The 21,194-nt window shown below is 45.2% G+C and overlaps 2 protein-coding genes and 1 long non-coding RNA gene across 6 annotated transcripts in view; 1 reads left to right on the top strand and 2 right to left on the bottom strand.

Moving 5' to 3' along the window:
* The window catches only part of TMEM135 (transmembrane protein 135), a 354,542-nt gene extending 353,678 nt beyond the window's left edge, over positions 1-864 (bottom strand). Inside the window, exon 1 of one of the 2 annotated variants that reach the window (XM_054524881.2) lies at positions 754-864. The gene's annotated coding sequence lies outside the window, so the exon portion shown is untranslated. Of the gene's footprint in view, positions 1-188 lie in introns of both variants that reach the window. The other variant, XM_054524880.2, reaches the window with a different exon arrangement.
* Positions 865-1,028: 164 nt separating this feature from the next.
* Positions 1,029-10,784, top strand: FZD4 (frizzled class receptor 4). The gene is made up of 2 exons (XM_002822332.5): positions 1,029-1,668; positions 3,982-10,784. Exons 1-2 carry the CDS (start codon positions 1,375-1,377, stop codon positions 5,308-5,310), a joined length of 1,623 nt encoding a protein of 540 aa, XP_002822378.1. The 5' UTR covers positions 1,029-1,374; the 3' UTR covers positions 5,311-10,784.
* LOC134762105 (uncharacterized) overlaps positions 2,320-21,194 on the bottom strand; it is a 43,979-nt gene continuing 25,104 nt past the window's right edge. For all 3 annotated transcript variants that reach the window (XR_010141746.1, XR_010141747.1, XR_010141745.1), the window contains 3 exons: positions 17,308-17,414; positions 5,955-6,097; positions 2,320-5,236 (listed from right to left, as the gene is read on the bottom strand). This is a non-coding gene — a long non-coding RNA (uncharacterized LOC134762105). The remainder of the gene's footprint in view (positions 5,237-5,954; positions 6,098-17,307; positions 17,415-21,194) is intronic.

Raw genomic sequence — 21,194 nt, 5'->3', positions numbered from 1 at the left:
TCAAACCTGGGTCGCATGATCCCCAGATCCCTAGGAACCGAAGCAGAAGCAAACAAAAAAAGGGGTGCAGGCTGGTGGGGAGGGGGTGCCCGGGAGGCCAGGAGAGAGGAGTCACGGTGGTTGTGCGCCTTCCTCGTCCCCAGCGCACAGGTCAAGCCTCTCCCCTCCCGCCCTCTCACCCTCCCAACCTTATTTAGAAACCGTGTCCCCGAGACAGGAAGGGCGGCGGGCCGAGAAGCACGGAGAGTCCCGGTCTCATTTCCTTTCGAATCCCCCTGTGGAATTTCATTTCATACGGTGAGGAAATCAGAGCGCGAGACAGTCGGCGAGTCTGCAGCTCCGCAGCTCTGGGGCGCCTCCCCGCTGGCGGCTGGAGGTGGGCGGCTCCCTGCGCAGGTCGGGCGAGTCTGGGGGCGGGGAGAGGCCGGGGGCGGGGAGAGGCCGGGCCCGGATCGCCGCTAGTCCGGAGTGAAAATAGCTGTGGACTCGCGCAGTACCAGGCACCATGCTAAGCCTTCAACACTTTATCTCTAATCCTCCCAAGTGACTTTACACAGGAGACTGACGCCGAGAGGTTGAGCAATTTGCTCAAGGTCACACAGCCGGGACTGAAAGCCATAATCGGTGTAAATCCAAATCCTCAGTTCTTTGTGTACGTTTCTCTGCCTGACGGGGAGGTGGCCACCGGCCTAGGTTACAGCTGAAAGGAGACAGGAAGGAAAGGGGGCAGATGGAACAGGGCGCACTTCTCACCTGCAGGAGAAGGGGACAGGACGGCGCGGCTGGAGCCACTGGGCTGCGTCCCTGCTTGGCCCCTGCGCGCCTAGATCCGGGTGGGAGGAAAGCGAGAGCCGGGAGGCGGGCGGGGCGGGGCGCTAGAGGAGGGAGGAAGGGAGGGGCGGCCGGAGGAGGGGGCCGGAGGGCGGGTGCCTGACCCCTCCAGCGGGAGAGCGGCCCCGCCCCGCCGCCTCGCCCCTAGCTGCCCACCGCGCCCGGCCATTGGAGAGACCCGCTGTCCGTCCCGCCCCGCCGCCGCGCCGGGAGCCTCCAGCGCCGCGCAGGGCTCCGGCGGTGAGAGGTGCGCAGCGCTGGCTGCTGGCTGGCCTCGCGGAGACGCCGAGCGGACGCGGCCGGCGCCGGCTTGTGGGCTCGCCGCCTGCAGCCATGACCCTCGCAGCCTGTCCCTCGGCCTCGGCCCGGGACGTCTAAAATCCCACACAGTCGCGCGCAGCTGCTGGAGAGCCGGCCGCTGCCCCCTCGTCGCCTTATCACACTCCCGTCCCGGGGGCTGGGAGCAGCGCGGGCAGCCGGCGCCCCCGTGCAAACTGGGGGTGTCTGCCAGAGCAGCCCCCGCCGCTGCCGCTGCTGCCCCCGATGCTGGCCATGGCCTGGCGGGGCGCAGGGCCGAGCGTCCCGGGGGCGCCCGGGGGCGTCGGTCTCAGTCTGGGGTTGCTCCTGCAGTTGCTGCTGCTCCTGGGGCCGGCGCGGGGCTTCGGGGACGAGGAGGAGCGGCGCTGCGACCCCATCCGCATCTCCATGTGCCAGAACCTCGGCTACAACGTGACCAAGATGCCCAACCTGGTTGGGCACGAGCTGCAGACGGACGCCGAGCTGCAGCTGACAACTTTCACACCGCTCATCCAGTACGGTTGCTCCAGCCAGCTGCAGGTGGGCGCCCCCACCCCCACCCCCACCCCTGGCGAGACCCCTTGGGGAGGGACGCTCCAAACTAACTTTGCAGAGCCCATGCCAAGTTGATCATCCTAGCCCGAACGAGACAGCTCTCCTGGAAGAGTGATTTCCATCCCCACCCCCACTTTCTCAGGGACTGGAAGCCAAAACGTTGTGTAAGTCATCTGGCCTGGGAAAGAACCCACTCTTACACCCCGCCCTTCCGTTTTTCTCCCTTGCCCACCCATGTCTGGCCCAGACCCCTAACCCCAGTGGAGCTGAGGGTTATCTCTGCCAAGGATACTGGCCGCCACTGCTCGGTGGGCGAGTGGGAGGGAGCCAGCTGCAGCTAAGACTTGGAGGGAGAGATGAGACCATCCTTCACCGAACTTCCTTCTCCCCACTATTTTTGGGGTGTTATTAAATGAAACACTGCTGCACCTTTTTCTGCTGAATAGCCCCTTCTCACGACGTCCCGCAGGGTTTTAGAGGTCATGCATGAAGGAGCGGTTGGGTTGGCTTGAGTTCTTACTTATCCTCAGAGTTGAAGGCACGTTTAATGCTTGGAGGGTGAGAAGAAGCTGCAGGAAGGTGGTTGGTATATTGGAAGAAATTTTTTTGCAGTCATTAAAAAATGTAAAGCATATCTAATGATAGAGAAAATGTTTATTCCACAGTAATAAGAATTTGCATATACAGGGTGATTATAATCCTGCAAAATAAAAAATTCATTGGGATAATGAAAGACTGAAAGGAAAATTTTTAAAGTGTTAACATTGGTTATGTTTGGGTTGGTGAGGCTGGGTGATTTTTAGAAATTTAGAAAAGAGAGAAGTTGTGGGAAAAAGTAGACGTTAGTTGTCCAGGCTTCAGAAATCTGGTTTCTGGCCGGGCGCGGTGGCTCACGCCTGTAATCCCAGCACTTTGGGAGCCCGAGGCGGGTGGATCACGAGGTCAGGAGTTCAAGATCAGCCTGACCAACATGGTGAAATCCTGTCTCTACTAAAAGTACAAAAATTAGCCGGGCGTGGTGGCGTGCGCCTGTAATCCCAGCTACTCAGGAGGCTGAGGCAGGAGAATCGTTTGAACCCAGGAGGCGGAGGTTGCAGTGAGCGGGGATTGCACCATTGCACTCCAGCCTGGGCCATAGGAGCGAAACTCCATATCAAAAAGAAAAGAAATCTGTGGTTCTGGCTGTAACTTCTGAGAGATAATAAACAGACATACAGCTTACTTACTAGGTGCATGTTTCTACATAGATCATTTTAAAACTTGGTTTGTGGTTTTGGAAAGATGGTGGGGATTAGACCTGTTACTGCTAAAATATCCCTTTGGAAGTTCCAGAACTTTAGAACTAGGTTATAAAAGCTTAAGAAATGATCCTCCAGCTCTCAGTTTGGAAACAGCACATATCCTGACATCAGTGGCAATTTGTTGGAGAAACAGCTTTTGCAGGGATATATATTTTTAATTACATGTATCCTGGGGAAAGCGGCCAAGCTGTTTTGAAGGACAAGACTGGATCCCTTTACATGCTGGAAAATAGTTACTGGTAACTCTAGACTTCATAGACAACATCTGTAAGGAGCCAAGCAGACTGTTTATCAATGCTGGAGGAATTGAGGACAGCAACTGGACTCTCCCCTGCTGGTATTGCAGTTTCAGCAACTTAACATTTACATTTTCCTATTGTGCTTCATTATTATTCATTGAGGAAACCTGGCCAAACAAATCCCTAGTGACCAGAGACCTCAATCTGCATCCCATCCTTGAGTCTAACTGTCTCAATTGGGCCATTTTTGTTTCAGTATGGGACTAGTTTAAAGAAATTTTTAAGGGATAAATTAGGGAGAAGAGAATACTAACAGGATCTACATTTTTTTTAACTTTTATTTTTAAAATGATAAAGAAACGGGGATAAAAATAAACCACTTAAATGAGTCATATTAGTTTCTTTAGCTTTTTCAAATAGTTTCTAAAATGGAAGGAGATTGAAAGCCAGTTTTTTAAGATTTATTTCAAGTGTTGTGCAAAGAGGGCTTATGCAATTCTTCAGACCCTATTTATTTTATTTATTTATTTATGTACATTCTTCTGGAAAGGATTACTAAAGCCAAAATAAGAAAAGCGTGTAAGTGATGGATTATCAGGCACCCTTCTTTGAGGTCAGAGTAAACAGACTCCCGATAGGTTGGTTTAAAAGTAGATACCTACATTGCCTGGAAGCATTCAACTCAGCTTTGTGGGAGCATTTGGTCAAACTTCCAAGTCATTGTTTTTTTGTGTGTGTTCATTTTGTTACTTTTCCAGTTCTTCCTTTGTTCTGTTTATGTGCCAATGTGCACAGAGAAGATCAACATCCCCATTGGCCCATGCGGCGGCATGTGTCTTTCAGTCAAGAGACGCTGTGAACCCGTCCTGAAGGAATTTGGATTTGCCTGGCCAGAGAGTCTGAACTGCAGCAAATTCCCACCACAGAACGACCACAACCACATGTGCATGGAAGGGCCAGGTGATGAAGAGGTGCCCTTACCTCACAAAACCCCCATCCAGCCTGGGGAAGAATGTCACTCTGTGGGAACCAATTCTGATCAGTACATCTGGGTGAAAAGGAGCCTGAACTGTGTGCTCAAGTGTGGCTATGATGCTGGCTTATACAGCCGATCAGCCAAGGAGTTCACTGATATCTGGATGGCTGTGTGGGCCAGCCTGTGCTTCATCTCCACTGCCTTCACAGTACTGACCTTCCTGATCGATTCTTCTAGGTTTTCCTACCCTGAGCGCCCCATCATATTTCTCAGTATGTGCTATAATATTTATAGCATTGCTTATATTGTCAGGCTGACTGTAGGCCGGGAAAGGATATCCTGTGATTTTGAAGAGGCAGCAGAACCTGTTCTCATCCAAGAAGGACTTAAGAACACAGGATGTGCAATAATTTTCTTGCTGATGTACTTTTTTGGAATGGCCAGCTCCATTTGGTGGGTTATTCTGACACTCACTTGGTTTTTGGCAGCAGGACTCAAATGGGGTCATGAAGCCATTGAAATGCACAGCTCATATTTCCACATTGCAGCCTGGGCCATCCCCGCAGTGAAAACCATTGTCATCTTGATTATGAGACTGGTGGATGCAGATGAACTCACTGGCCTGTGCTATGTTGGAAACCAAAATCTCGATGCCCTCACCGGGTTCGTGGTGGCTCCCCTCTTTACTTATTTGGTGATTGGAACTTTGTTCATTGCTGCAGGTTTGGTGGCCTTGTTCAAAATTCGGTCAAATCTTCAAAAGGATGGGACAAAGACAGACAAGTTAGAAAGACTGATGGTCAAGATTGGGGTGTTCTCAGTACTGTACACAGTTCCTGCAACGTGTGTAATTGCCTGTTATTTTTATGAAATCTCCAACTGGGCACTCTTTCGGTATTCTGCGGATGATTCCAACATGGCTGTTGAAATGTTGAAAATTTTTATGTCTTTGTTGGTGGGCATCACTTCAGGCATGTGGATTTGGTCTGCCAAAACTCTTCACACGTGGCAGAAGTGTTCCAACAGATTGGTGAATTCTGGAAAGGTAAAGAGAGAGAAGAGAGGAAATGGTTGGGTGAAGCCTGGGAAAGGCAATGAGACTGTGGTATAAGGCTAGTCAGCCTCCACGCTTGCTTCATTTTGAAGGGGGGAATGCCAGCATTTTGGAGGAAATTCTACTAAAAGTTTTATGCAGTGAATCTCAGTTTGAACAAACTAGCACCAATTAAGTGACCCCCGTCAACCCACTGCCTCCCACCCCGACCCCAGCATCAGAAAACCAATGATTTTGCTGCAGACTTTGGAATGATCCAAAATGGAAAAGCCAGTTAGAGGCTTTCAAAGCTGTGAAAAATCAAAACGTTGATCACTTTAGCAGGTTGCAGCTTGGAGCGTGGAGGTCCTGCCTAGATTCCAGGAAGTCCAGGGCGATAGTGTTTTCCCCTGCAGGGTGGGATTTGAGCTGTGAGTTGGTAACTAGCAGGGAGAAATATTAACTTTTTTAACCCTTTACAATTTTAAATACTAACTGGGTCTTTCAGATAGCAAAGCAATCTATAAACACTGGAAAGGCTGGGTTCAGAGAAGTGTTACAAGAGTTTTATAGTTTGGCTGATCTAACATAAACATCTTCTGTGGTGCGCTGTCTGCTGTTTAGAACTTTGTGGACTGCACTCCCAAGAAGTGGTGTTAGAATCTTTCAGTGCCTTTGTCATAAAACAGAGTTATTTGAACAAACAAAAGTACTGTACTCACACACATAAGGTATCCAGTGGATTTTTCTTCTCTCTTTTCCTCTCAAATTTCAACATCTCTCTTCTTGGCTGCTGCTGTTTTCTTCATTTTATGTTAATGACTCAAAAAAGGTATTTTTATAGGAATTTTTGCACTGCAGCATGCTTAAAGAGGGGAAAAGGAAGGGTGATTCACTTTCTGACAATCACTTAATTCAGAGGAAAATGAGATTTACTAAGTTGACTTACCTGACGGACCCCAGAGACCTATTGCATTGAGCAGTGGGGACTTAATATATTTTACTTGTGTGATTGCATCTATGCAGACACCATTCTGGAAGAGCTGAAATGTTAAGTTTCTTGGCAACTTTGCATTCGCACAGATTAGCTGTGTAATGTGTGTGTGTCAATTACAATTAAAAGCACATTCTTGGACCATGACATAGTATACTCAACTGACTTTAAAACTATGGTCAACTTCAACTTGCATTCTCAGAATGATAGTGCCTATAAAAATTTTTTTATTTTTTAAAGCATAAGAATGTTATCAGAATCTGGTCTACTTAGGACAATGGAGACTTTTTCAGTTTTATAAAGGGAACTGAGGACAGCTAATCCAACTACTTGGTGCATAATTGTTTCCTAGTAATTGGCAAAGGCTCCTTGTAAGATTTCATTGGAGGCAGTGTGGCCTGGAGTATTTATATGGTGCTTAATGAATCTCCAGAATGCCAGCCAGAAGCTTGATTGGTTAGTAGGGAATAAAGTGTAGACCATATGAAATGGACTGCAAACTCTAATAGCCCAGGTCTTAATTGCCTTTAGCAGAGGTATCCAAAGCTTTTAAAATTTATGCTATACGTTCTTCACAAGGGGGTACCCCCAGCAGCCTCTCGAAAATTGCACTTCTCTTAAAACTGTAACTGGCCTTTCTCTTACCTTGCCTTAGGCCTTCTAATCATGAGATCTTGGGGACAAATTGTTGACTATGTCACAGGTTGCTCTCCTTGTAACTCATACCTGTCTGCTTCAGCAACTGCTTTGCAATGACTCATTTATTTATTAATTCATGCCTTAAAAAAAAAAGGAAGGGAAGCTCTTTTTTTTCTGGTTTGTTTTTGTTTTTGTTTTTGTTTCTTTTTTTCAATCACACTTTGTGGAAAAACATTTCCAGGGACTCAAAATTCCAAATAGGTGGTCAAATTCTGGAAGTAAGCATTTCCTCTTTTTTAAAAATTTGGTTTGAGCCTTATGCCCATAGTTTGACATTTCCCTTTCTTCTTTCCTTTTTGTTTTTGTGTGGTTCTTGAGCTCTCTGACATCAAGATGCATGTAAGGTCCATTGTATGTTTTGGAAGGCAAAGTCTTGGCTTTTGAGACTGAAGCTAAGTGGGCACAGTTGGCCCCTGCTGCTTTGCCCAATCTGAGTACCTTGGCTAGACTCTAGGTCAGGCTCCAGGAGCATGAGAATTGATCCCCAGAAGAACCATTTTAACTGCATCTGATACTCCATTGCCTATGAAATGTAAAATGTGAACTCCCTGTGCTGCTTGTAGACAGTTCCCATAACTGTCCAGGGCCCTGGAGCATGCACCCAGGGGCAGAGCCTGCCCTTACTCACGCTCTGCTCTGGTGTCTTGGGAGTTTGGCAGGGACTCTGGCCCAGACAGGGGAAGGAAGACCAGGCGGTAGGGGACTGGTCTTGCTGTTAGAGTATAGAGGTTTGCAATGCAGTTTTCTTCATAATGTGTCAGTGATTGTGTCACCAAGGCAGCATCTAGCAGAAAGCCAGGTATGGAGTACGTGATTGATACTTGTCAATGACTAAATAACAATAAAAGAGCACTTGGGTGAATCTGGGCACCTGATTTCTGAGTTTTGAGTTCTGGAGCTAGCGTTTTGACAATGTTTTGGGTTTTGACATGCCTTTTCCACAAATCTCTTGCCTTTTCAGGGCAAAGTGTATTTGATGAGAAGTGGCCATTTGGATTAGTAGCCTTAACAATGCTACAGGGTTATAGGCCTCTCCTTTCACATTCCAGACAATGGAGAGGGTTTACGGTTTCAGGAAAAGAACTTTGTGGCTGAGGGGTCAGTTACTAGTGACCTTCAATCAACTCCATCACTTCTTAAATCGGTATTTGTTAAAAAAAATCAGTTATCATTTTATTTATTGAGTGCCAACTGTAGTAAAGCCCTGAAATAGATAATCTCTGTTCTTCTAACTGATCTAGGGTGGGGACGCACCCAGGTCTGCTGAACTTTACTGTTCCTCTGGGAAAGGAGCAGGGACCTCTGGAATTCCCATCTGTTTCACTGTCTCTATTCCATAAATCTCTTCCTGTGTGAGCCACCACACCCAGCCTGGGTCTCTCTACTTTTAACACATCTTTCATCCCTTTCCCAGGATTCCTTCCAAGTCAGTTACAGGTGGTTTTAACAGAAAGCATCAGCTCTGCTTCATGACAGTCTCTGGAGAAATCCCTTAGGAAGACTATGAGAGTAGGCCACAAGGACATGGGCCCACACATCTGCTTTGGCTTTGCCGGCAATTCAGGGCTTGGGGTATTCCATGTGACTTGTATAGGTATATTTGAGGACAGCATCTTGCTAGAGAAAAGGTGAGGTTGTTTTTCTTTCTCTGAAACCTACAGTAAATGGGTATGATTGTAGCTTCCTCAGAAATCCCTTGGCCTCCAGAGATTAAACATGGTGCAATGGCACCTCTTTCCAACCTCCTTTCTGGTAGATTCCTTTCTCCTGCTTCACATAGGCCAAACCTCAGGGCAAGGGAACATGGGGGTAGACTGGTGCTGGCCAGAACCATCTGCTTGAGCTACTTGGTTGATTCATATCCTCTTTCCTTTATGGAGACCCATTTCCTGATCTCTGAGACTGTTTCTGAACTGGCAACTTACTTGGGCCTGAAACTGGAGAAGGGGTGACATTTTTTTAATTTCAGAGATGCTCTCTGATTTTCCTCTCCCAGGTCACTTTCTCACCTGCACTCTCCAAACTCAGGTTCTGGGAAGCTTGTGTGTCTAGATACTGAATTGAGATTCTATTCAGCACCTTTTAGCTCTATACTCTCTGGCTTCCCTCATCCTCATGGTCACCGAATTAAATGCTTATTGTATTGAGAACCAAGCTGGGACCTGAGGACACAAAGATGAGCTCAACAGTCTCAGCCCTAGAGGAACAGACTCAGGGATTTCACCAGGTGGGTGCAATATTTGATTTCTGGTGAGGTGACCACAGCTGCAGTTAGGGAAGGGAGCCACTGAGCACAGACTTTGGAAGGAACCTTTTTTTGTTGTTTGTTTGTTTGTTTGAGACACCATCTTGCTCTGTCACCCAGGCTGGGGTGCAATGGCGTGATCTTGGCTCACTGCAACCTCTGCCTCCTGGGTTCAAGCGATTCTCCTGCCACAGCCTCCCGAGGAGCTGGGACTACAGGTGCGTGCCACCACGCCCAGCTACTTTCTGTATTTTTAGTAGAGATGGGGTTTCACTGTGTTGGCCAGGCTGGTCTCGAGCTCCTGACCTCGTAATCTGCCCGCCTCAGCCTCCCAAAGTGCTGGGATTACAGGTGTGAGCCACCACACCCGGCCTGGAAGGAACCTCTTAAAATCAGTTTACATCTTGTATTTTGTTCTGTGATGGAGGACACTGGAGAGAGTTGCTATTCCAGTCAATCATGTCGAGTCACTGGACTCTGAAAATCCTATTGGTTCCTTTATTTTGTTTGAGTTTAGAGTTCCCTTCTGGGTTTGTATTATGTCTGGCAAATGACCTGGGTTATCACTTTTCCTCCAGGGTTAGATCATAGATCTTGGAAACTCCTTAGCATTTTGCTCCTACCAAGGATCAGATACTAGAGCCCTACATAATAGATTTCATTTCACTCTAGCCTACATAGAGCTTTCTGTTGCTGTCTCTTGCCATGCACTTGTGCAGTGATTACGCACTTGACAGTACCAGGAGACAAATGACTTACAGATCCCCCGACATGCCTCTTCCCCTTGGCAAGCTCAGTTGCCCTGATAGTAGCATGTTTCTGTTTCTGATATACCTTTTTCATCATCTTCTTTGCATCAGCCAATTCCCAGAATTTCCCCAGGCAATTTGTAGAGGACCTTTCTGGGGTCCTATATGAGCCATGTCCTCAAAGCTTTTATACCTCCTTGCTCTCCTACAATATTCAGTACATGACCACTGTCATCCTCGAAGGCTTCTGAAAAGAGGGGCAAGAGCCACTCTGCCCCACAAAGGTTGGGTCCATCTTCTCTCCAAGGTTGTGAAAATTTTCAAATTGTACTAATAGGCTGGGGCCCTGACTTGGCTGTGGGCTTTGGGAGGGGTAAGCTGCTTTCTAGATCTCTCCCAGTGAGGCATGGAGGTGTTTCTGAATTTTGTCTACCTCACAGGGATGTTGTGAGGCTTGAAAAGGTCAAAAAATGATGGCCCCTTGAGCTCTTTGTAAGAAAGGTGGATTAAATATTAGGTGTAATCTGAAAAAAGATAAAATGTGACTCCCCCTGCTCTGTGCAGCAGTCGGGCTGGATGCTCTGTGGCCTTTCTTGGGTCCTCATGCCACCCCACAGCTCCAGGAACCTTGAAGCCAATCTGGGGGACTTTCAGATGTTTGACAAAGAGGTACCAGGCAAACTTCCTGCTACACATGCCCTGAATGAATTGCTAAATTTCAAAGGAAATGGACCCTGCTTTTAAGGATGTACAAAAGTATGTCTGCATTGATGTCTGTACTGTAAATTTCTAATTTATCACTGTACAAAGGAAACCCCTTGCTATTTAATTTTTGTATTAAAGGAAAATAAAGTTTTGTTTGTTAGGTTGTGTGTGACTTTGCATATTTCTGAAAGTATATGACAGCCACTAGGAAGCATATACACCCAGCAGTGAGAAATGGAGGATTCAGTTTGCAGGGCAGATTGGGAACTCCTTTCTGAGGGCCTCTTTCTTTTTTGCTGGGGCTCTTTTTCCCCTGTGGGATTTCTCCTGGGTCAGCAAACCCCCACAGTCTAAGGTCAACAGAATTGATTACTAATATGGTCATCAGTAACACTCAAGTAGGTCACATGATGCTTTGGATATAACTATAGTTCTCAAGTTGTTATCCCAAAGACACCTCTTTTTTTTTGGCATTTTCAATGCATGTGGCTATCTTTGCCTTCCAAGCCCCACTGACTTAATCTGATGGCCTCAAAAAGAGTTTTCCCATCATTGCTAGAACTTTTGGCCTCTTAAAAAAAGGAAAGGAAAGGGGGCTTTTTTTTTCTTTAGATTTTTTTTTTTTCTGGCTACACAGTGGTTCTGTTTGTGTAATAGACATGGGCGTATGTCACATTTGTCAATCAGGAAAGTGGCTTCTTTAGCTAATTGTATAAATTGGATGGTCTGTGTCCCCGTATCCAGAAAAGTCATCAGACAAAGCAAATTCAAAGCTACTATCAGGATATTGTTATGGGAGTCAGTAATATTATAGACCACACAGACAGAGGGAAGGAGAGCCATCACCATCTGCTGATGTCCCAGATGTGAACATCAGGCCTCTTGGTTTGCTTTTAAATTGCTTGCCACCCTTTAGCTTCACTTGAATACCACCCTGTTTTGGTGCGAGTAAAAAACCCATTGAACAAGGATCTGCAATACTACCCTTCTTATCTGCAGATTGCTACTGGACATTTATCTCAAACCCTAAATGAAGGCAGGTATGTAATTTAAATTGTTTTCCCAGTTGGGCTGTGTTTCTCTTTCCATTACCTATTCATTAAGTAATTACGAAGTTAAGGAAAGTCAACACAATCCGGAATGAATGCTTAATTCCTTGCACTTAAAGAAACATTTTCTGAATAGAAAATACTTTCAGTTACATGATTTCATTTTATTCTCCTGGCATTTCTGAAGTCAGTGGGGCAGGTCTGACAACCTTCCTTTAGAGTGGAGAAGCCAAGACGTAGAGAGGGCGAGGGCAACCCAAAGGGGTTGGAGAAGGTTGGTCAGCAGGTCTTCCCATGCCCAACTCAGGGTTTTGGTTGTATTTTTATTTTATACAGGGTTTTCTTTTGTTTTTGTTTTATACTCCTGTGGGTTGCATGATGTCCCTCTAATCTTAACCCCAGACACTTGTGAACGTGACCTTATTAGGAAATAGGGTCTTTGCAGATTAAATCAAGTTAAAAATGAGTTCATACTTACTAGATTAAGGTGGGTTCTAATCTAATATCTAGTATCCTTATAAAAACTGGGAAATTTGGACACAGACACAGAGAGGAGAATGCCATGGGAAGGCCGACACAGAGACTGGAGTTATGCAGCTACAGGCCAAGCAAGAAACACCAAGGATTGCTAGCAACCACCAGCCAGGAGAGAGGCAGTGAAGATTCTTCCTTGGATCCTCCAGAAGAACACAACCTTAATATTTGCTTTCTAACCTCCAGAACTGTGTAAGAATAAATTCCTATGAGCGAGGCACAGTGGCTCACACCTGTAATCCCAGCACTTTGGGAGGTCAAGGCAGGCAGATCACATGAGGTCAGGAGTTTGAGACCAGCCTGGCCAATATGGTAAAACCCCGTCTCTACTAAAAATACAAAAACTAGTCAGGTGTGACGTGCGCCTGTAGTCCCAGCTACTTGGGAGGCTGAGACAGGAGAATCGCTTGAACCTGGGAGGCAGAGGTTGCAATGAGCCAAGATCATGCCATTGCACTTCAGCCTGGGCATCGCAGCAAGACTCTGTCCCAAATAAATAATAAATAAATTCCTGTTGCCTTTGGCCACCCAGTTTGTGGTAATTTGTTACAGCAGCCCAAGGAAACTAATACAGACTATATCCCTCTGATTTCTATTTTTTTTTCTATTTTATTTTATTTTATTTTTTTGAGATGGAGTCTTGCTCTGTCACCCAGGCTGGAGTGCAATGACTTGATCTTGGCTCACTGCAACCTCTGCCTCCCTGGTTCAAGTGATTCTCCTTCCTCAGCCTCCTAAGTAGCTGGGATTACAGGCACCTGCCATCATGCCTGACTAATATTTGTATTTTTGTGGAGACAGGGTTTCACCATGTTGGCCAGGCTGGTCTTGAACTCCTGACCTCAGGTGATCCTCCCGCCTCAGCCTCCCGAAGTGCTGGGATTACAGGCGTAAGCCACCGCACCCAGCCACCTCTGATTTCTTTACTGCAAATAGTTCACTTGGAGTGGGTAGATTCTTTGGCACCTTTCTCAATAATGAGATCTGACCATAAGCTCCTATTTTTAAAAAGATTATATAGCATAATCACTATAGTACATTTCTTTATCTGTAAACTGGACACCTCTAGAATAAATGCCATGATCCCCAACACCCTATAGTTTGAATTGGTCTTGGCTGGTCTCTTGCCCACCTTCCCCCAGTGGGAGCTCTGTGTGCACAGCCAGGACCCTAACTGGAATGTGACCCAAGGGTTTTTAGCATTTCGGTCCTGAGAACTGATTTTTTCTCTTTCCCATTTTAGCTTTCACATGCAATTATAATTTTAAAGTTGAGCTGACTCTTGACTAAAGAGGTCAGCCTTGGCCTCCTGTTTTCAGAGGTTCTGTGTACAGAAATAAACCAGACTGGGAGAAGGGCTTTATTCTGTCCTTCATTTTCCTTCACAATGCAAGCTGGTACTGTAGGACTGGGAGGATCCCACTAAATATCTTGAAGATGTGTTGGACCTGCAAAAGTTTAGTCCAAAAGGGTTTCAAAATGGACCTTGGCCTCACATGAAATTCTTAGAATTACCCTGTTTTTTTCCTTCAGTCTATTTCATCTTTAGGCTAAGAGGGCTCATAGATTTATTTACCCTCATGGCAAAGGATTCCAACTTCTCAAATTCCCAGGGAAAGAGAATAGAAAATCAAATGTATTGCATTTTCCATCCACTGCCTGATTTTCATCAGCTTTCCACCTGGTTTCCTATAAGCACCCAATTCTGTTTTCACCCAAGAACGTGCTTAATCTCGTGGAAAGCCTGCATTATCAATTCCTTTCTCTTTAAGAGATTAAATGATTGGTTATGTAAATTTCCTGAAATGCCTGGGGTTGCATCATTCCACTTGATATGAGGTAAATGGGTAGAATATAAAGCAATGAGATGGAATAGATAAGTCACAGAAAATCCTGTCCTGGTTTCATCATTTTCCTCTCACCCTTTGCCTTTGCATATGCGTTGTTTCCTTTTGCCTGGAATGTCCTTTCCATCTTTCTTCAACTAGGTTATGTCTGTCCTTTTTAAAGCCTTGGGTCATCTTTCCTGGGAAGACATCCCCGATCCTGCTGCTTGCCACTTCCTGCTTCCCTTTCCTTTTATTGATAGGTAGGTTTAAGCCTCTGTGCATTCAACTCTGGGAGCCTTCCTTGCACTGATTGCAATGATCTGTGCATGCATCCATTTCTTACTAAACTGAGCTCCCTGAGTGTGACTTTGAGCACCTAAAGTTGTCTATTTATGTACCGTCAGAGCTTGGCACACTGCCTGGCACAGGGCACAAGTTTCAAAATATATGTATAAGGAAGGAAGGGAGGGAGGAAAGAAGAAATGGAGTAAGGAAGGAGGGGAGGAAGGGAGGGTTTTAACCTTGTTAGGTGGAGAAACTGAAGGGCTTTGGTGACAAGTGTGGCCACCATAGGAAGGAAACCAAAGGTGACAACAAGAGCCATCAGGTTGGCAGGACTTTCTGGGAAGATGCTAGGGCACTAGCCCCCGAGAAAATTCTCCAGCCTCAAAGATAGGTTAGGGAATGATCGACTACCCCACCGTGTTGCCTATTGGAAGTTGTCTCTTCTAAATATTTGCTGAAAGTCTTACTGTATATAGAACACTGGAATGGGCTAGGGAAGGGAAAGGGAGTGATTTTTAAAAACTATGAAATACGAAGTCCAACTTGGAGTCCAAAAGTGCAGATGACAAAACGCAGAAAGAATTCAGCTGCTATTAACAAGCTTAAAACTCTAAACCTGGAAAAACAAATCCTCTACTGCTTAGTAAATATTTGTTGAATAGCTGAATGAGGGTCCATCGTGTGCCAGCCACTGTCCTGGGAAGGCACCATAGGGGACACAGATAAATAAGACATAACCTTTCCCTCTAGAAGTTCACTGCGGCACACTACGTGCCTCCCTCTATCCTCCTTCCCACAAAGGATCAATGCTACTAGTCCTATCACACTTACTATCTAATTTCTTCCTAAGTCCCTAGGTCTTGTGGTTTAGCTTGAATAGAACAGTTTCTGAGTACCCAGTGTAATGGGCAAACAGTTCCTAAACTGCTGTCGTCTCACCATTTGACCCCTCAAAGGACACATCTGCTGATGTAAATATGTAGGGAAGGTGGAGGGAAGAAGAAAAAGAGAAGTGAGGATCCCAAAGACCATAACTCTTTTAAAACTTTGTCCGCTCATCAAAACCACCCCTGGAATTCAGAAAGTAAAATATAAAAATTGAAACTTACTCATTATGTGCCATCGGAGGTATTTAGTCAAAATTCAGCATCTGACCACCTTTTCTAGGCCTATGTTGATTTACAATCTTTGTACCCAGTAGGTCGTTTATGTAGGTGTGTTACCTTGTGTCCTCTGAACCTTCTCTTACTACTGTTAAGTCATAATTGTATAAATACAAAGAGATTGCTCTATAGAAGTTAAAAGAAGTACAGTACATGGTCAGTCCTCCTCATGTATCCAGAGTGAAAAGGCTAAATGTTTGAATAAACTTGGCAGAGAGTTGCCTGGCGGGAGGTGCAGGGCAGTGAGTGGCTCAGTGTAACTGGAGCCTGAGATTCTTGGAGTGGGAGGGAAGGTGGGCTGAGGCCAAGTTATGAAAGGCCTTGGAGGCCGTATTCTCTCCTGTGCTCAGCACAGGGGAGTCGGCAAAAGTTTGAAAGCAAGGAAGGCTCATGTCCCTGTTGGTGTTTTTACATAGCTTGCTCTGTCTGCCGTGTGGACTGTGGGCTGGGAAGAAGGCAAGCAGGAGACAGGAAGACTGGTTTGGATGAGAAACCATGAAGGCCTGAATGAAGGTGGTAGTAGAGAGATGGAAAGGAGGGGGTGATTTTCAGAGAAGCCACAACAAATTGTGTCCTCTGTAGCTCTGGTCAATGAGCCGAATCTTTGCTTTCTAAAAGCAAGGAGTTTCTGTTTGCTCTGCATACCTGATACAGCACACCCCTACGTTGCAAACTAAAGATAAATAACGCCAAAGGCCACAGCAGCTTGCAACACTGACCAGGTACCCCTGGAGATCTTGAGTTTCACTGCATTCAGACTCCCCCTTGCAGTCCGAGGGTCAGCATGACACTGTTAGTGGAGGGGACAGGGTCTTTGGGAGGAGAGGGTAGCATTTAGCTGTTTATGTAGTGCTAAGGGGCCCCACCAGCTCTTCAGGACTCAGAGTTTTCTAACACGACTTATTTCTTAGAGTAGCCGATTCAAATTTCATAGTAAAGGTTTAATTTAGGACAAACTGAATCCAAGTCATGTCTCCCACGTAGATTTTGTTTCTTGACACAATTTTCTTTGCTAACTACTGTGGATTGCCTAACCAGACCTACAGAAAACCATATCATGGGCCCACACATTTTTTCTAATTCTCTTCCTTTTAAATCAGAAATTCAGTATAACATTTTTCCATAAGTGAATGAGAGAACTACTTCCTAGCTTTTTTGTGTGTCCACCCCCCACCCCTTTAAAAAAAAAAAAAGAAAGAAAGAAACAACAGACCTTCCTTTTGGATTTACATCAGCATTTAGCTAACTTCCTGAACATTTCACCCATTTCCTGAACTTATTCCCAGGAAGGAAAAACATCCTCCTTCAGAAATAAATGCAAATAATCCCAGAGATTATTTCTATTAAATAAATAGTGTAAACGCAATGGAATTTCCTGTAAAATGTATATTTACCATGGATATTTCAATAAAAATGTGTTTTGTGATTCTGTAAGACTCATGATATTTGCAGGTAGTCTGAGGAATTATAATCTTTAGTAGCCACTCAAGAGCTAAGTCCTGAACATTTGCAGTTTTCACTCATGTTAAAAAAATATATATATATTTTTTTTTTTTGACTGAGAAATAGGAACACTATGGAAAAATTATTCTCGAGGTCAGTGTTTTTTGAAGCTTTGTTTCTTTTAAAAGAGGGCTGTAATGACACCTATTGGTGAATACAGGCAGAACAGCTTTAGGACAGACTCAGTGCAGTGTCCCTGTAATTAGGATTTTTTGTTTATGCGTTTGCTTGGGAGAAAACACATTCCTTACAAGCACTTCTTAAGTACCCTTAATGCCCAGGAATCCTGAGAAGTAGTGACATGGAAACGTTTCCCTTACGTGTTTCTGGCGATGTTCTCTTCTCTTGATTGATGATTCCTCAGAGCCTGCCCACCTCCTAGGGCTAAACTGGCTCAGTTTTAAGAATGGATGAAAAATGTGAAGCTCTGCAGAGGAAAAACATCAATACATCAAGTGAGAAATTTCCCTATATTTTTGAGAAGGCCTCCTCCCATTTGGCTATCTTTTAATGGAGAAGCGTGGTCTTTTTCTGGTGTATATGTCTTACTGACTTTTTAAAGGTGTACTCTAGGCTGACTGCCTGTCATTTCTGCTTTACAGGGGACTTCTTAGGTTCTCTAGTGTTTGGCAGTGGCTGATTTTTAGAGAGGTGATAGGGATCTCAGAGAGGCTGCCCTCACTCCAGCCCCACCCCACCCCTACCACCAGCCCCTCAGAAGGCCATCCAGGACAGATGACTATCTGGCCTCCTTGCACCACCCCCAGGAAGGAGCTCCTTAATCCATCACATCGGCTGATATTCTTCTTTATGTCCAAACCCCTCAGAGTAATATCCAAGACCCTCAGGTCTGGCTCTTCCCCTCTCTTCCAGCCACATCATTCCTCTTCCTCAGACACACCCTATGCTCTAGCCAATCCTAGCCACTTCCAGCTCCTCCTGTCCTCAGATTGTTTCAGTGTTCTCTGCTCCTGCATGCTGGACTCCTCAGCCAGCAGGCTCTTTCCCTCCATGGCCCTTCTGCTCATTCTTCAAGTCCCTGCACAAGTGTTTCCTCTTCTTCTTCAAGTCCCTGCATATGCGTTTCCTCTTCTGGGAGCCTCGCATGATCCAATCAGGCAGAGCCTGTAGCACCTTCCTTTAGGGCACCTCTGAACCTAGTTCAAACATCTGTAATTGCGTGTGTTATATTACATTATATTGTTCTTGTTTGTTTCTCCTCTAGATGCGTTTGAGCTTCTCAAGGACAAGAGCTGTTCTTGCGCCCAATACCCTGGCTGGTTCAGGTGCTCCACAAACGTTCACTGACATCCTGGCAGCAGCCAGGCACTAGATTGTGGCACTAGATTGTTGCATTTGGCTGCAGTGTTTTGACAGGAGCAAATTAGGAGTGGGGCAACTAGTTCAAGGTAGCGTTGACAATGAGAGGACTAGCTCTTTGAAAATGTGCGGAACCATTTATTATCCCAAATGACCTCAGTTTTCACAGCACTAGGAATAAGGTGCTTTCACAAAAATCATCTCTAAGTTTGTGTCTAGTTCTAACACTGGAAGATTCTGTTACCAGAAAGGGGTCCAGATCCAGACCCCAAAAGAGGGTTACTGGATCTCGTGCAAAAAAAGAATTAAAGGCGAGTCCATAAAGTGAAAGCAAGTTTATTAAGAAAGTAAAGGAATAAAAGAATGGCTACTCCACTGACACAAGGCTTCTGGTTGCCTATTTTTATGGTTATTTCTTGATGATATGCTAAACAAGGGGTGGATTATTCATGCCTCCCCTTTTAGACCATATAGGGTAACTTCCTGACATTGCCATGGCATTTGTAAACTGTCATGTTGCTGGTGGGAGTGTAGCAGTGAGGACAACCAGAGGTCACTGTCATGGCCATCTTGGTTTTGGTGGGTTTCAGCTGGCTTCTTTACTGCAACCTATTTTATCAGCAAGGTCTTGATGACCTATATCTTGGCTGACCTCCTATCTCATCCTGTGACTTAGAATGCCTAACCGTCTGGGAATGCAGCCCAGTAGGTCTCAGCCTTATTTTACCCAGCCCCTACTCAAGATGGAGTTGCTCTGGTTCAGACGCCTCTGACAATTCTATAATTAGGGGAGCCATGCTTTAAAATGTGGTTTTAAAAAATCTAGGGCTATGGCAGAGAGTCTACAATTGAATGCAAGAATATTTTACATACACCTGTCTTTTTTCTGGGGAGATGGTTCATACTTTTCAAATAAGGGGTCTGTGATCTCAAAAGATTAAATACCACTGATTAAGAATCATTGACCAAGATGACAATCTTTACTCAGCCTCTGCTGGGTCAGTAGGAGCTAACACCTCAATAGGAGTTAGTGCCTCAGTAGAGAGGTTCGTAATCCAGCAGCTGCAAAGCTCTTGTTGCTTTTTTTCCTACTGCCCTCTATTAGGGCACACGTACTGGTCCCAGTTTGCAATTTAAAAGGAGGCTTGCAGCCTAAGAGGCTTTTGGACATGTTCCATTTATGCAGCATTAATGTTCTAAATGTTCTAAATGTAAGAGTAAGGGTGTGAGGGTATGACCAGAACTCTTTTTTTTTTTTTTTTTTTTTAATTTTTCTTTACTCTGTCACCCAGGCTGGAGTGCAGTGGCATGATCATAGCTTACTGTGGCCTCAACCTCCCAGGCTCAAGTGATCCTCCCAGCTCAGCCTCCTATTACAGGCACATACCACCATGCCTGGCTAATTTTTTGTATTTTTTGTAGAGACAGGGGTCTCTGTTTCCCAGGCTGGTGTCAAACTCTTGGGCTCAAGTCATCCTCCTGCCTCAGCCTCCCAAAATACTGAGATTACAGGCATGAACCATCACACGGAACAAAACTCTTTCAGCAAGATTATATACCTTTCCCCACATTAAAAAAAGTAATTGGCTGGCTGGGTGCAGTGGTTCACGCCCGTAATCCCAGCACTTTGGGAGGCCAAGGTGGTTGGATCACCTGAGGTCGGCAGTTCGAGACCAGCCTGACCAAGATGGAGAAACCTTGTCTCTACTAAAAATACAAAATTAGCCAGGTGTGGTGGCACATGCCTGTCATCCCAGCTACTTGGGAGGCTGAGGCAGGAGAATCACTTGAACCTGGGAGGCGGAGGTTGTGGTGAGCTGAGATTGTGCCATTGCACTCTAGCCTGGCAACAAGAGCAAAACTCCATCTCCAAAAAAAAAATAAATAAAAGTAATTGGCATTACCAGAAATGATATTAGTTTTCTTTAGGTTAGGTGCCAGGGCTACTCTGAAAAAGCTACCACACAGAGCCCCCAAGTCCTGCCAGGTGGTTCACAGTGAACCCTCTGGGTAATGCCAGAAATCCTACATGTGAAGCATGATCACTGAAACATTCTGCGACTGTGATCTGGGCCTGCAAATTGCTATGAAGCTTTTCTGCTTCAGTGGGAGATGCCATTGCAAACTGAATTGTGGCTGGCAGGGCTGGATTCCTGGGTGTGCAACATGGGCAGTCATTCAGAGCCCTGTGCTTAGACAGGCCTTGTGCTTTGTTTAATGCTTTGCTGTTGCTATCTTGAATTTTTCAATAATATTTGAACAAAGGGCCTCATATTTTTATTTCACACCTGCTCCTGTAAATGATGTTTGTCCTAAGTGGCTATATATACCTAAGGCAACACCAAGTAGTAGGAAGAGCATGTACTTTGGAGTTGACAGGGGTCAACTCCAATCCCAGTTCCGTAACTTTCTAGTGATGTGACCTTGGTTAAGTTACTTAATCTCTCTGGGCTTCAGTGTTATTATATAAAAATAGTGATTATAATGTCTAACTTTTAGAGTCGTTGGGGTAATTACCAACAGTTGGGGTAATTACAACATTTGGGGTAACAGTATGTGTTTAGTAATTGGTAATGGTTGATAATGACAACATGATTTGAAAACAACTAGTCAAGAAAGAATGAAATAACATTAATGTGAAAAGACAACCAAAACAAAATGAACAGACAAAAAAATGCCATACACGTAGACTTTTGGGGTTGGGAAGAATCCTAAAGATAAGCTCCTGGGCTGAGTTGTTTTTACCTTTGCCCATCTACAGCACTTTTCTCTTATGATGCATCTTTTCCCCCATTAAACATTGAGAACCTCTGAGAACAGATACTGTGTCTATACTTTAAAAATATTTCCAGCTTCTTGCACAAAGCCTGACACAAAGTGGATGTTT

The sequence above is a fragment of the Pongo abelii genome, chromosome 9 (assembly GCF_028885655.2).
Source record: "Pongo abelii isolate AG06213 chromosome 9, NHGRI_mPonAbe1-v2.0_pri, whole genome shotgun sequence".
Classification (NCBI taxonomy): domain Eukaryota; kingdom Metazoa; phylum Chordata; class Mammalia; order Primates; family Hominidae; genus Pongo; species Pongo abelii.
The sequence above is the reverse complement of the archived record's forward strand: the minus strand, read 5'-3'. Positions and strand labels throughout refer to the sequence as shown.

Bases quoted from the DNA above. Each gene is read 5' to 3' on its own strand.
- FZD4 (XM_002822332.5), top strand. From the start codon at position 1,375: ATGCTGGCCATGGCCTGGCGGGGCGCAGGGCCGAGCGTCCCGGGGGCG. The intron at 1,669-3,981 runs GTGGGCGCCCCC...TTACTTTTCCAG, and splicing joins GTTGCTCCAGCCAGCTGCAG to TTCTTCCTTTGTTCTGTTTA.